Genomic DNA, 16067 nt, shown 5'->3' with positions numbered 1-16067 from the left:
TTGGAACCTCCAATCTATAGCCCGGCGAATCAGCAGCACAGGTGACAACTCGGAATTGTGACTGGTACCTGAAGTGGGGGGTGGGGAACACGGAGACGGCAGCCTTGGGGGACTGAGCCCTTAACCTGTGGGATGAGACATCATCTCCAGGTAGACCGTCTCAGAACTGAGTTACTGCTAGGTAACGTGGAGAATACGACAGAACACGTATGTTACAGCACAGTGATACCCAGAACTAGGTATCCCCTTCCTTCCTTGTGAACCGTAATCACAGAACTAGAAAGCCAAACTTAAGCATACAAGCGAAAGTAATACTTCTCCAAAGAAGACATCCAGACGGCCAACCGACACATGAAAAGATGCTCCACATCACTCATCATCAGGGAAATGCAAATCAAAACCACAGTGAGATACCACCTCACACCTGTCAGAATGGCTCACATTAACAACTCAGGCAAGAACAGATGTTGGCGAGGATGCGGAGAAAGAGGATCTCTTTTGCGTTGTTGGTGGGAATGCAAGCTGGTGCAGCCACTCTGGAAAACAGGATGGAGGGTCCTCAAAAAACTAAAAATAGAACTACCCTACGACCCAGCAATTGCACTACTAGGCATTTATCCAAGGGATACAGGTGTGCTGTTTCGAAGGGGCATATGCATCCCAATGTTTATAGCCGCACTATCGAGAATAGCCAAAGTCTGGAAAGAGCCCAAATGTCTATTGGTGGATGAATGGATAAAGAAAATGTGGTATATATATACAACGGAGCATTACTCGGCAATCAAAAAGAATGAAATCTTGCCATTTGCAACTACGTGGGTGGAACTGGAGGGTATTATGCTAAGTGAAATTATTCAGAGAAAGACAAAAATCATATGACTTCACTCCTATGAGGACTTTAAGAGACAAAACGGACGTAAGGGAAGGGAAACAAAAATAATATAAAACCAGGGAGGGGGACAAAACAGAAGAGACTCATAAATATGGAGAACAAACTAAGGGTTGCTGGAGGGGTTGTGGGAGGGGGGACGGGCTAAACGGGTAAGGGGCATAAGGAATCTACTGAAATCATTGCTTCACTATATACTAACTAATTTGGACGTACATTGTAAGAAATAAAAAATAAAGTTAAATCAAAAAAAAAGAATATAAGCAAAAGTAGAACGCCAAAAAAAAAAAAATCCAAATGAACAGGACTAATTCTAACCTACTGGTTAGCGTCACTGCTTTGTAGTGTGACGGTCTCACTACCTGGGTGCGGAGCCTGGTGTCTTTCTTCCACCACGGGCGGCGTGGTGACTCGTTTCTTCCACCTTGTTCCTTTCTTCTAGCCGCTGTACAACAGTGACTCGTCCAGCGATTACGATGTTACTCTACCTCCACGAAAAGCAAACACATCGCTTACACATCCAGTCCTTCTCATCAGCCCACGGCAATTACGGTCCTAACCCTTGGTGTCAACGTGACTGCTGACACAAACATGGGCTTCAGAGAACATGTGTTCTCCCAGAACCAACATGAGCTTAGCCTGCTGAAAGCGAAACAAAAAACTATGAAAACAACAACAAAAAAACAAAAAAAAAAAAAAAGAAAGAAAAGAAAAATAACCCCAATCACTGATACGGGGGCCTCACAGGCCATAGTAAAAGCTTTGAGAAGTTTTCATAGGCAGAATCAAAGTCACAAGACAGTTTTTTGAGCAGGAGGCGGTCATGACCAAGTTCATGGTTTTAAATCGCTCTGTGCAGAGTATGGAGTGTGGTGAATGCATGGAGGGAGGCCGGAGAGGACGCAGGGAGACAGGGAGAGGACGCAGGGGCGGTGGAGACGAGAAGTGAGCGGCCCCGGGAAAGATGGTGGGGGGGTGGGGGTGGAACGACACGGACAGCCCCGGTCAGGAGGGTGGTAAGGGACAGCGACATGCAGGGAAGGACTCCTGAGAGCCCGGGGAGCTTGCCAGGGGGGTGATCCTAGTGTTGCCACACAGGCCTGCACAGCTGGCAAAACCCAGAGAGCCGTCTCCGTGAGATCGGGGTGCTTTACTGTGCACGATTCTACCTTAATGGGGGGGCGGGAGGGGGCATGTGGCGGAGAAGAACTTCTAGTTCCAAGAAGGACTTCTTGACCTCAGGCTTGTGACCCGGTGGCATGGAGTCCACCTGCTGAGCATGAGAACAGGAGAGGAGGGACACACGTCTGGGAGAAGCTTCGGATGAATGTAGGACGTGCTCTGAGATGCCCATGAGCCATCTCTGTGATGGGACCTCAGAGGCACTTGGACACACATCTGGAACTCAGAGGAGAAACTTGCGGGGGAGGGTGGAGGGGTCTGAGGCCAGGGAGTCCTGCACACCCAGAGACGGAAAGGTTGACGGAAGAGGAGCTGGTGGAGGATGACTGGGGAGCCCCAGGGAACAAGGAAGCGACCCACGATGAGGGCGATGATGGCGCACCATGAAAGGAGTGGGGGAGGTGTGTGGCCTAAGGGCGATACGGAACCAAAGGTGAATATATTTTTTTAAAGGATGGAACGTACTAGAAATGCCAAGGATCCAGTAGAAAGGGAGAAATCAGAGAATCAGGGGGCAGGGAGGCCCAAAGACAGAGAGCAAAGCCCGCAAGAAAGCAGAGAGGAGGGATTCCGAACCCACATGAAGGAAAGGGCCCCTTGATGTGAACAAGGCCCTTTACCCACCCACACAGGCTAGTCTCCCAGATACCTGCCCTGGTGCCCACAAACTATGGCCCCAGATCCGCTCTGCTGCCTGTTTTTATAAATAAAGTTTTATTGGAACACAGACCAGCTCGTGAGTGTTCTCGTCCTCAAAGGGCAGAGTCGAGTAGTTGTAACAAGACCGACTCACGAAGCTTGAAGTATATACTCCTGGCTCCTCGTAGAACACTTTGTGGACACCCGGCAAACATTCTCAGTCCTGTGTGAATCAAATTCTTAATTCACACGATGCTCTCGAGATCCTTGCTTGGCAGAGGACGCAGGCGAGTGTCCGCCTGCGTGGGATTCAGCGCACGGGTCTCCGCAAGCAGGACAAAGCCCTGAACACGTGTCCTGCACCAGCAAGGAGGAGTCCGTTCTAAAATGACACGGGGAGACTGGAGCTCAATCCTGGGTCTACTGCTCACAGCTGAGGCCTCTGGAAAGTCACTTAACAGCACAGAGCCTCAGTGTCCCCGCGGAAAGTCCTCTTGGGCTTGTCTGGGGATGACGCACACACGTGTCTTTCAATTCCCTTTCCTTGCCTTTCCAACCCCAGCCCTTCGTGTCCCTCAGCAAACCCCACAGCCTCATGGGCTGCTTTCCACTTCCTAACTACCCTCGTTGGTCCAAACATCGATGCTTTTACAAGCGCTTCTGTGCCCTTCCTCTCCTTCATGCCAGCCATATTCCCACACATTCTCTGACTCATAACCATACACCCTTTTCTCCATGAAGTACTGACCGAGTTCCTTCCCGAGGACCTACCACCTCCTCTCTGAGCGACCATGGACACATTTCTAGTATAGCTTTTGGTAGCCTATATTGAAATTACTTAGCTCTATCAGTTTCTTCCCATCAGAGGAGAAGTTCCTGAAGGCAACGATTGGATTTTATTTCATTTTTTCTTAATCCCCAAATTCTAGCACAGCAACCTGCCATATTACATGAGCACGAGGCACGCATGCCTCATGCCTAATTCAGGTTGGTGCCTTTAAAAAAAAAAATATTTTAATGTTATTTTTTTTTTGAGAGAGAGAGAGCGTGCGCACAAGCATGCACAGGGGAAGGGGCCAAAGAGAGAGAGGGAGACACAGAATCCGAAGCTGACTCCAGGCTCTGAGCCATCAGCACAGAGCCCGACGCAGGGCTTGAACTCAGGGACCATGAGATCATGACCTGAGCGGAAGTCAGACACTTAACCGACTGAGCCACCCAGGCGCCCCAGGTTGGTGCCCTTCTAATCCAGGACACAAGTTTTGTTCACTGTTCCAACCCCATCATTTCTAAGTACATCACTAGAAACAGAAAAAGATGGAACACTTAATTATCATTCCAGAATGGAAAAGAAATCGCTTCAGTTTTGGAACACCGAACATGCAAAGGAAGCAAAGGTCCTAAACCCAGCCACTCTGGACACCCCGGTTGAATGCTGGCCCTCTTACCAGACACTCGGACACTGAGTTTCATGGATGAATCAGGCACAGGCCTGACTTACACGACACACCTGAGAAGGTCACGTATCCTGATAGGCCCTGATAAACTAAACCCTGCCTGTCCAATCAAGGTGTGAGAAACTGAGGTCAACGTAGAATGCACCAGATCAAACAAAATCAAATGCTGATCTTGCCAGCTAGATGAAAAAAAAAAACAGAAAAATTCTCAAATTTCAAACATAGATTGATATTTTAAAAACTGTAATAGCATAAGCATTTGCTTAAATGTGCACAAAAAGGCAAAAATTAGAGCTTAGGAGAGGTAACAACCTTCTAAGTAAAACCAACACGAGAGGCTTGGGCTAGAAGCCTAGAGACTCAGCTTGCCACCAAAGAGATGGGGACCTTGGCCAAGGGACCCAGGCTCGTGAAATGAGGGAATAATCGATGTCTGAAGTCCTAATTCCAAACAGGCCTACTTTCTGATTTTAAGGGATCGCATGAGAAAAGGTTTTCAAGGTAGTAAAACACATTGTATCCACCAGGGGGCAGATCACGCCTGAGGAAATCTACACAGGGCTACATACAGTAACCTGCAATTTGTATTTTTATACTCAATTTTCTGTAAATTCCCACAGCCCCCATCCCCATTAAAAAAAAAAAAAAACAACTGGAGAGATTAAACAAGACACATTTTAATGAGAACTCTATTCTTAAAGACTCCATTTCCTGAGTTAATTTAGATAAATACAGTTACTCTGTTCACATCAGTATTTCACAATGAGAGCTTTCTAGCCGGGATCCACTCACCCTCTACCTCCCCCCTTATTTTAAATACCACAGTCTTGGGCGTGAAAATGCCAACCGCTTTCCGTTTTATTACACACACACACACACACACACACACACACACACACATGCATGCACAATGATCTCATTTGATTTTTCACTTTCTTCCTAAGCTGCTCTGTCGAGCAAGTAAGCGACAGACAAGGGATTCTCTCATTTTTTTCCAATGAAAGTGAGTAACACAGGCCATTATCAGTGGCAAATAGTTAGGTACCTGAGTGTGGAAAACCAACCTTCTTAAAATAGATGTTTTCTTCCTTTCTGTTCATCTTATTAAATTATTTTCTGCAAGCTGAAATGGTGATCTTAAAGTCTAAGTTCTGAGCCTTGCTGAAGTCATCTGGAAGAGGCTTCAAACAATGTGCTTGCAGTCACAGGGCAAGTTCCTTTACTGGCAATGGGACCCTTGAAAGCCCCCTCCCTTTTTAAAAAAATACATTGAATAGTGTCATTCCTTTTTTTAAAAAAAAATTTTTTTTAACATTTTATTTATTTTTGAGACAGGGAAAGACAGAGCATGAACAGGGGAGGATCAGAGAGAGGGAGACACAATCTGAAACAGGCTCCAGGCTCTGAGTTGTCAGCACAGAGCCTGACGCGGGGCTCGAACCCACGGACCGCGAGATCGTGACCTGAGCTGAAGTCAGCCGCTTAACAGACTGAGCCACCCAGGCACCCCGAATAGCGTCATTTCGATTAGCCTCAAGTCATAACGATTCATATTTGCTCCCCTAACTAAATGGGTAGCCCCTCTATCCAAGTTACTTGCACCGCCCAGGACGTGAGCACCATAAAAGTGATAAAGCCAAGACAGTGTATCTGCCCGGATGCTTCCCTCCCCCACAAGAGGCAGAGAGTGAGGTCGAACGAGGAAGAGGAAGGCAACGTTCTGCTGTTCTAGTGGTATCAATTCTGACCTGTTACAAAAAGCAAGGACCCGTGCACAAGGCCAACGGGTGAAAACGGTCAGAAGAATACAATCCCTCAAGCAGTTTTCTGCGTGTGGCGCCCGCAAATACCACAGAGCAGCCACACGCACCAAAGGGCCGTCGGAAGGTTTCAGTGAGTTGATGCCTGAGAAGTTCCTGCCCGGCGTCCACCTCACAGCCAGCCTTCAAACCCCGTGAGCACATTCATCCCCAAACACATACCGCGTGGGACACTGTGTCTCCCAAACGTCCTCGGCTGGGGGCCCCCCGGTTCCCTTCCCCGTGCCCCTATGCTCCCCCTTTCCTCCCTACAGGAGCAAGGACGGCTTCCCTGACAGGTGAGCCGGGGGCGGGGGGAGAGGGGGGAGGGCTGGTCAGGGAACTGGCTTCCCGCAGTGATCGTGATCGTGGCCACCGCTGACCTGCCCTGTATCCGGATCAGGAGGTTCTGTCTAATCTGGGGCTGCGGTGTTAGCCAGCCCCACGGGCTCCAAGTCTAAAGTTAACATATGGCTCCCCATCGGTCTCACTTCCATGGAAATCAGAAATCCGGAAGGGGAAAGGAGGGTCTCATTGAACATCTCCTCCAAATCCAAACGGCCTTGTCCTTCCCGCTTGAAATAATAGACTTCTTTAGCCACAAGTTGGGACTAGAAAGTCGCCAAAAACAGAAGCCACTATCTTTCACACCAGCCGTTTTGGTACACCACAGGTTCTCAGTGACGGCCGTGCCCCGTGAATGCAGCCCTGGAAGCAGGAAAGAATCCAGGCTTCGGTAACTGCACGGAAACCTCACTGGCAGGGAGGCTCAGCACATCTGCTGCGAATATCGTCCCGGGGTGTTATAAGGAATAGAAAGATCCAATTGGATGTCCCTAGAGTTTAAGTGATGAGGCCAATCTGAATTAGTTAGTAAAAATTAAGAAATACCTGTCTTAATGTGTATTTTTGAAAGAGAGAGAGAGAGAGTGAGTGTGCACACACGCAGGGGAGGGGCAGAGAGAGAGAGAGACAGGGACACAGAATCTGAAGCAGGCTCCAGGCTCCGAGCTGTCGGCACAGAGCCCGACACAGGGCTCGAACTCACAAACCGTGAGACCATGACCTGAGCTGAAGTCGGACGCTTAACCGACTGAGCCACCCAGGCGCCCCAAGAAATATGTTTAAGGAAATGTACTCTATTGCTTTTTGAGACAGTTCCTAGTGATCGGTTGTGACAGTGGGTCTTTTGGTAGTTTAAGAAATGAGTACAACTTGGCTGAAACAGAGACGTCCAGACCCTATTCCGTTCCCAGAAAAAGGGAAATAAACACGTCCTTCCATCATTCCCTCAGCACACACACGGCAAGCGCCTTGTCTGTCGCGAATTCAAAGGTACACTTCAGGAACACCCAGTGCAAAATCATTAAAGTTCTTCAATTTGGGCAATGCTGTGCAGCCTTATCAAATCAGACAAAGAAAGACCTCTTGCTCAAATATACATTCTCACTCTAGCATACCTGTCACTTTTTAAATTTGAAAGAATTACGCGTTTTCTTAAATGTATAAAAGGACCATGCCACAATGGAATAAACCAAAGAATAATTAAGGCAAGTAGTGCAAAAAAAAAAAAAAAAAAGAAAGAAAGAAAAAGAAAAAGAAGGCAGTAATTCTTCTGAGGCCCAGAGTGAGCAACTTTGGTACGTCTTGCTTTTTTTTTCCTAAGCGAGTTTGGGTCTTTTGAAGGCCGTAGGGATCAAGCCACTCAAAAGAGAAAACTCCACCGGAGAAACTGGGGCACCTAGTAGACCTGTTTCTCGTGAACGTTCTGAGCAGGTTTCGTGCTCTGGGGGCCGGCGGACCCACCAGCTCTCCGGGGGGGGGGGGTCCCCTTCCCGTCCCTCCGCCGGCCTCACGGGGGACGGGTTACCTGATGAGGACACACTGGTTGTCGTGACGCTTCCACAGGCAGCGGTAGCACTCGTTGGCGACGGCGAAGACGTGGGGGGGCAGCTCCCCCAGGTGGCATTTGCTGTAGCGCTCCATGGTGGCACGCTCATACAGGCCAGCGATGGTCTTGTAGGGGTTCACGGAGGCAATGATGGAGCCGATGTAGGTCTGCAAGCACACGGGAGGGGGAGACAGAGGAACGCCAGGTTATACGGGGCGCTGGGGGGCCGGGGGGTGCGCGCTGGGGCAGAGACAGAAGAGTCTGGATGCGGCTCCGTGCTGGTCCACACCCGGAAGGGGAGGGCGGCCACAACTCCCCAAAGCCACCCGTCCTGGGCTTTCCCGGAAGCCACCTGAGGGTCCGTGAAGGGGAAAGACGGGGTTCCCCTCTGCACGCGTTTCCTAGACGCCTCTGGGATAAAACCTTGGCATCCTGTACAGACAAAGGGAGCCATTTCAAAGAGGACTCACAGTGAAAGGCAAACCGGAGGCCCAAATCCCTGCTCCCCTGTCCCCGGCACAGAGGACTGTCCACTCCCATCTTCTTTCCGGTTGGGTGTCTATCAGGAAACAGCAGGGTTAAAGAACTAGAGAGACGCCGAGGGGCTGGGGGAGAGGGGAATGGAGAGTTACTGTTGAATGGGCGCAGAGTTTCTGTTTGAGATAGTAAGAAGATTCTAGAGACAGACAGTGGTTAGAGTCACACAGCATTGCAAATGCATTTAAAGCACTGAATTGTTCACTTAAAAACAGTCGACATGGGGGTGCCTGGGTGGCTCAGTCGGTTAAGCGTCCGACTTTGGCTCAGGTCACGATCTCACGGTTCGTGGGTTCAAGCCCCGCGTCGGGCTCTGTGCTGACAGCTCGGAGCCTGGAGCCTGCTTCGGATTCTGTGTCTCCCTCTCTCTCTGCTCCTCCCCTGTTTGCGCTCTGTCTCTCTGTCTCTCTCTCAAAAATAAACATTAAAAAAAATTTTTTTTTTAAAAAGACTTTTTTTAAAAGTCAAAATGGTAAATTGTATGTCATGCATATTTAACCATACCTTTTTAAAATGTTTATTTAGAGAGAGAGAGAGAGCATACGCATGCATGAGTTGGGGGTGCAGAGAGAGAGGGAGAGAGAGAGAGAATCCCAAGCAGGCTCCGTGCTGTCAGCACAGAGCCTGACGCGGAGCTCGATCACACGAACCGCGAGACCACGTCCTGGGCCAAAATCAAGGGTGGGTCACTTAACTGACCGAGCCACCCAGGGACCCCTTAACCGTAACTTTTAAAAACCAAGACCGTTTTGAAAATACTGGTGCTGAATAAGTGATCTGGGACTTACATGCCGGACAATCTTAACCCTTCTGGAACAAAACCCGAGCTAGAAATGAATCAAGCTCTTCAGAGCAGCAAAGCCGAGGCCACGATCATTAAAATGTGAGGCCTGCTGCCTCCTTCACGTGCACAAAACCGTATGCTTGTACTCCCGCCAGAAACGCTAACGGAGTGCAGTTATCGGGCTTCCCGGCACAGACACGGCTGAAGCAGCAGACAGAGGGGTAGAAGCCGACCCCAGTCACCACCACTACCTTTTACGGAGCACGGGCCCTGTGCCAAGTGCTTCGTGGAGGCTTCGGGGCTGCACGGGAGCCTCCAAAATTCCTGCGGTGAAGCCTTGACCCCTAACACCTCGGAAGGGGACCGCACTTGGAGCGAAGGCCTCTAAAGAGATGATGAAACTGAAACGAAGCTGTTAGGGCAGGTCCTATCCAACGGGACTAGCATCCTTTCAGGAGGAAAGCTGTGTGCTCAAAGAAACACCAGATGTGTGTGCACAGACAGAGACCATGTGAGGACACAGAAGGCAGCTGTCTGCAAGCCGAGGAAGGAGCCCTCGGGAGAAGCCAACCCTGCCAACACCTTGACCTAGGACCTCCAGCCCCCAGAACGGTGAGAAGATCAGTGTCCGTTTAAGCCGCCCCCTCAGTGATACTTTGTTGGGACCTCCGGAGCCGACCACCACACGGGGCCCCCGTAACACTCACCAGAGCCTAAAGAGCTCCGCAGCATTACTACTCCCATTTATCAGATGCGGAAACTGAGGCATGGGGAAACAATGGCACGTTCGCCTATTGCAGCCAGTATGCAGTAGAAAGCGAACCAATTTGCAGAAACGTCTTATATCCCTTGGCAGGGCACAGCAGTGCAGGAAGGAAAGGAAAAGCAAGCGACGCTGGGCAGAAGGTGTGACCCTCCCGAGAGCGTCTGTACCACACGCGACGCTGCAGCATTTAGCCATCATCCACTTTCAGAGCGCCTGCCACGAACACGCAGCACGGTATCATATGCTCCGCGGAACTGTTTCCAAACGTAAGGAGGTTTCCAATATGTTTTGGGAAGGTTTTGAACCAAAAAAGGTTAAAAAACATAAAAGAATTATTACCGTATGACCAACTCCTAGATATAGAACCCAAAGAGTTAAAAACAGGCTCTCCGACAAATAATAGCATTTTTCGCACTTACCTAACAGTGGAAACCACCCGAGTGCCAACGATCAGAGGGGCTGGTACACGAGAGAAGGTACGTCCATACAACGGACTATTATTCAGCCACACAAAGGAATAAAGTACTGACAGGTGTTACAATGGAGAACATCGCAAATACCACACTAAGTTAAAGAAGTCAGACCTGAAAGTTCACGTATCCAGAAGAACAATGGGGAACACGGAAAACATTACACCAAGTTGGAGAAGTCAGACCTGAAAGTTCACGTATCCAGAAGAGGTAAATCCATAAAGACAGACGACTGGTGGTAGTTACTATGGGCAGGGGGAGGAGGACAGAAGTAGGGGGTGACCACTTAGTGGGTCTAACGTTCCGTTCAGGGTGATGAAAATATTTTAGAACTAGACAGGGAGGCGGGCTGTACAAGAACTGTGGGTGTACGAAATACCACTGAATCGTATACTCTAAAGTGGTTCCTTTTCAGTTATGATAATTTCACCTCAATTAACAGAAGAAGACATAGCACATTAAGGCGTAAATGTTCAGGTCTTTGGAAACCTCAACTCTCTAGAAAGCCCATCTTCCCCTGCCAGAGCACTGTGGGCAAGATTTGGCCATACAGACGGGACTGCTTTCTCCTCTGGGGAAGGAAAGTCTCATAAACATATATTTTATGCTTATTTTGAGAGACAGCGTGTGAGCATGCAAGCACGGGGTGGGGGGGGAGAGGTGAGAGAGAGAGAGAGAGAGAGAGAGAGAGAGACAGAAAGAGACAGAGAGAGAGAGAATACCAAGCAGGCTCTGAACTATCAGTGCAGAGCCCGACTCGGGGCTTGAACTCACAAACCGTGAGATCATGACCTGAGCCAAAACCAAGAGACAGTCAACTGAGTGAGCCACGCGGGTGCCCAAGCCTCCTACTTCTAAAGGACAACAGAGAACGACTTGGTTCTCTGGAGGAGGCCATATGTCTTCCGTCAATGCTTTGACCACAGGCACTGGTGCCTTCCTTCATGTCAACTGTTTGCAGAGGTAAAGCAGGCAGGCAGACGGTGTCGAGGCTCTGGGTGTCTTAGCCCCTTCCACTACGTTGTCTAAAATGTCAGAGTTGTTTCTACCTTTTGGTAGCGGAATGATTATTTTTACGCATATTTTTTAAAGTTCGTTTATTTTTAAGTACCTTCTACACCCAATGTGGGGCTCAAACTCATGACCCCAAGATCAAGAGTCACATGCTCTTCTGAGCCAGCCAGGTGCCCTGACTACTCTGCATCTGGAAATCTCAAAACTGTTCATTTTTCTGTGAGATACGTTCTTACTTTTTTCCTCCGTTGGCAGAAATCAAGACACTAACGGCTTCCCTCTTAAAACAGCTCAGCAGGCACACACTGCAATACTCTTTCTCAGTTACAAGTAAAATATAAAAGCCACACAGTATCAAACGGTGCATTAAATTAATATTAGGATATTAACCTGTTAACAACACACTTTTTAAAGAATGATCCGGGGGCGCCTGGGTGGCTCAGTCGGTTAAGCGGCCAACTTCGGCTCAGGTCGTGATCTCGCGGTCCGTGACTTCGAGCCCCGCGTTGGGCTCTGTGCTGACAACTCGGAGCCTGGAGCCTGTTTCAGATTCTGTGTCTCCCTCTCTCTGCCCCTTCCCCGTTCATGCCCTGTCTCTCTCTGTCTCAAAATCAATAAACGTTAAAAAAAAAAAAAAAAAAAAAGAATGATACGCCCTGGGGCGCCTGACTGTTACTCTTGAGCTCAGGATTCTGAGTTCAAGCCCCATGGTGGGTGTAGAGCCTACTTAAAAAGAAAAATAACACAAAAACAAATTGAAAAATGATATGCCCAGCCCACGTCTTGAAAATTTTGCACACCTTGCTTGTGTCTGAACGATTGTTAGAAAATTTTAAGGTGAGTCTTTTCTTTTTACGTTTATTTACTTTGAGAGAGCAGGGTGGGGGAGAAGAAAGAAAGGGGGGAGAGAGAGAATCCCTCGGTCAGCACAGAGCCTGACGTGGGGCTCGAACTCACGAACTGTGTGTGAGATCGTGACCTGAGCCGAAATCAACAGTCGGAGGCTCAACTGACTGAGCCGCCCAGGCGTCCCTCCACGAGCCTTTCTTTAAGAAAGTATCAATTTACTCATTCAGGGTATCATAACCTTTTTTACAAACGCTTTACTTTGAAAGTGATTCTCTTGGTCACAATCTCATAGGCCCGCTGTCCCCTCCTGGTTGGGCCACCCCAATGGTCATGCAGTATCACTTAAGAGATCACTCATCCCGGAAGTGTGGATGACACGGTTTTTGTACGGGGGCAGGGAATCCAAGGGCATTAGAAGCTTGTTAGCGCAGATCAAGTTGGAACATTCCAAATGGTCTTAGGCCTGCTTTTAAGTAACTCGCATTGTAGTCTGTAAAGTGTTTCAGAACAGTGTGGTTGGTAGCTAAGACATCCCCATCCCCAACCCGCAGCGATTCTAGAGGGGAAGGGAAGCCAGGCACTCTGAACAAGCATTTGTGCAACAGAAAAGCCGTCTGCGCAACTGGCAAATACTCCATCGGTGGTCACGCACAGCGGACCCACTAATGCATCATGGCATCCTCCCCACCGAGCACAATCACTGCCACACAGCTTGAGCACGCTTTTCCCAAAACAATATTGATCTCCGTGTCTGATTTTCACAGCCAGATGTGGAAACACGTCTCTCGTCTTTCAATCTAGTGAACTGCCATCGAGTAAACTGGTCCTGGGGCACCTGGGTGGCTCGGCTGGTTAAGTGTCCAACTCTTGGTTTCAGCTCGGGTCATGATCTCACGGTTCGTGGGTTCAAGCCTCGCATCGGGTTCCATGCTGGCAGCGTGGAGCCCGCTTGGGATTCTCTCTCTCTCTCTCTCTCTCTCTCTCTCTCTCTCTCTCTCTCCTCCCACCTCGCCCACTGCTTGCTCACTTTCTCAAAATAAGTAAGTAAACTTTATTTAAAAAAAAGAAAGAAAAAGAAAATGTGGTTCTTTATTACACATTCTTGAGAAATTAGAAGTTCCCCATAAATATTACAAAAAATAGACTTTCATCCCTTTACACAAGAATGCCTGATTTTTCCCATGTTGATGGAATACTTCTGGAAGCCTATATAGCACGTGCCTTTGTGTTCCCAAACCCAGGCTAGTGAACCTAATTTACTCTTTTAAGGATTTTTGGCCTTTTTCCGTCTCTCAGCCTATGAAAACGATGCCCGCACCGAATGAGGCAGACACAGTCTTACGTGTCTAACTAACCCCGCCCCGGATTGGAGCTCCCGACTACTTCTCCCACTGCAGCCTCTCGACCTTGCCACGCACCCCACGTAGCACCAGTTGAGGGTGGCCCCAAATCTCAAGGGCGTCTCCTTCCGAAACTGCTGTTCCTCCGGTTCCTCCACGAGAGGAGCGGCTGAAGGTGCTAGGAGGGTCTGCGCTCTTTGCAGACAGATCGTTTTGCTGTACAGGCGATGGAAGCCACCAAGCCAGGCTTTTATTTTACTCTGCACAGCACACACCACACACTGCGGGAAATGAGACACACGTTCAAAACGATGTGCATTTCGACCGCTGAAACCTTTCACCATCCAAGTAAGTGAGGAGCCCCTTGGCAGCTACGTGTCCTTAACTATGTGACAATGCTTCACACCCCATGCACACATCTGTATCATTAAACCAGATGAAGGGTTGAATTCCTCTGTCCCCACAATGTTCAGGACCCTTCTTGATGGGCGCAGAGAGAGCACTTAAGGCTAAAATTGCTGCATCCGATTTCAAAAGATCAAGCATCTGTTGGCATATGGCTATATTCCAACAGGACTCTAAGAATGCAGGCACTCCTGTTGGGCCCCTTCCACTTTGTGGTTGAGGCTTCCAGCATATAAAACACATAATCTACGAGGAAGGGGAGGGGAGGGGAGGAGAGGGGAGGGGAGGGGAAGGGAGGGGAAGGGAGGGGAGGGGAGGGGAAGGGACGGGAGGGGAGGGAGGGGAGAAAGAAAAGAAAAGGAAAGGAAAGGAAAGGAAAGGAAAGGAAAGGAAAGGAAAGGAAAGGAAAGGAAAGGAAAGGAAAGGAAAAGAAAAGAAAAGAAAAGAAAAGAAAAGAAAAGAAAAGAAAAGAAAAGAAAAGAAAAGAAAGAAAAAGAAAGAAAGAAAGAAAACCCCTACAGTTTAGACCATGTTAAATACTCTAAGAGAGCTAAGTTACACACATTTATAACAGGTCTTGAATCTGTTCCAGATTTTCCTTAAATGCATGTTCTCGAAGCACTTTCTTGTTCTTTGCTGTACTCCTGAGGGAAGAATGGGTTTTCAAACTTTGCATTCTACAGAGCATATAAAAAATACTACCCAGTAGCCAAAAGGTGTCAGCAACCCAAGCATCCACCAATGGATGAATGGATAAGCAAACTGTGATACACACATACACTGGAGTATTATGCAGCCTTAAAAAAGGAAGGAAATTTCTGACACACACAACATGGACGTTCCGCTAAGTGAAATAAATCAGTCACCAAAGGACGACTATCGTGGGATTCCACTGAAACGAGGTACCTAGAGTAGTCAACTTCGTAAAAACAGAAAGGAGAGAGGCAGTTGCCGTGGCTGACGAGTGGGGAATGTGGAAGTTAATGGGAACAGAGTTCCAGTTTTCGAAGTTGCAAGCATTCTAAAAGATTCAAAACGATGTGCACATACTTAACGCTACTGAAGTATACACTTTCAAATGGTCAGGATGACAAAGTTTATGTGTATTTGATCGCAACTAAACATTTTAAAAATTAAAAAATACGAGAATTTTGGTGCTGATAGAGTACGTTAATCTCTTTTTTATAGTATCAGGGAGCGATCTGAAAACAAGCACAGAATTAAGGGTAGTAACAAGAGGCATATGCGCCTTCCAATTTCAACCGAAGTTGAGAAAAATATTCTGGTGACAAATTACAGACCGTTTAGTAAGGGAGAGAATGAAAGGCATGCAGGTTTCCAGGGGCGACATAATCTGATTCGAGTTCAGAGATTAATAACTACACAGGTTGTGGCTGGAAGTACATTCAACGGATGGGAATCCCACATACCAACATTGATAGCAAACAGCCAGACTCAATTTGAGCCTAAACTCAATAATCTAACAGGGCACCTGGCTGGCTCAGTTGGTTAAGCATCGGGCTCTTGATCTCAACTCAGGTCTTGTTCTCAGAGTCTTGAGTTCAAGACCTACGTTGGGCTCCACGCTGGGTGTGGAGACTACTTAAAACAAACCAACAAAAAATTCCATCTGAAATCTCTATTGCCCATCTCTCCCCATGTACTGTTTTGAAATCTCTTTACAAAAAACAAACAAACAAAGAAAGAATATATAAAATATGTCTGGTTGGTATAGACTGAGAACTCAATTTTTTAATTTTTTTAGGACGACAGGAAATCTTACTTCATTTAGAGTTCAAAATGCCTCCCTAATATAAGTGCCTCCATTTGGCATCAGGGGTTAATCAGGCTCTTCCAACATGAATGCACAAGTTTTATATTTCACCTTCTCACTAATGGCCTAAGTCGCTTCTTAAAAGGCTTGTCAACAGATTTTAAATGACAATTAAGCCCACATGTCTCCAACACAACTTCATCTGACATTTCGTAATTGTGGGGCAAAGACAATCCTACCCACGGAGACACATCTTCGCAGCCCTCATCTG

At 47.9% G+C, this 16067-nt stretch overlaps 1 protein-coding gene across 4 annotated transcripts in view; it reads right to left on the bottom strand.

The window, feature by feature from the left end:
- MYO10 (myosin X) overlaps positions 1-16067 on the bottom strand; it is a 229275-nt gene that overhangs the window by 104351 nt on the left and 108857 nt on the right. For all 4 annotated transcript variants that reach the window (XM_023239408.2, XM_023239417.2, XM_023239414.2 and 1 more), the window contains one exon: positions 7837-8024. In XM_023239408.2, coding sequence (XP_023095176.2) covers positions 7837-8024 — 188 coding nt within the window. The remainder of the gene's footprint in view (positions 1-7836; positions 8025-16067) is intronic.

Source organism: Felis catus, chromosome A1, assembly GCF_018350175.1.
Source record: "Felis catus isolate Fca126 chromosome A1, F.catus_Fca126_mat1.0, whole genome shotgun sequence".
NCBI classification, from domain to species: Eukaryota; Metazoa; Chordata; class Mammalia; order Carnivora; family Felidae; genus Felis; species Felis catus.
Note: the sequence above shows the minus strand (reverse complement) of the source record. Positions and strands in the feature narration are given on the sequence as shown.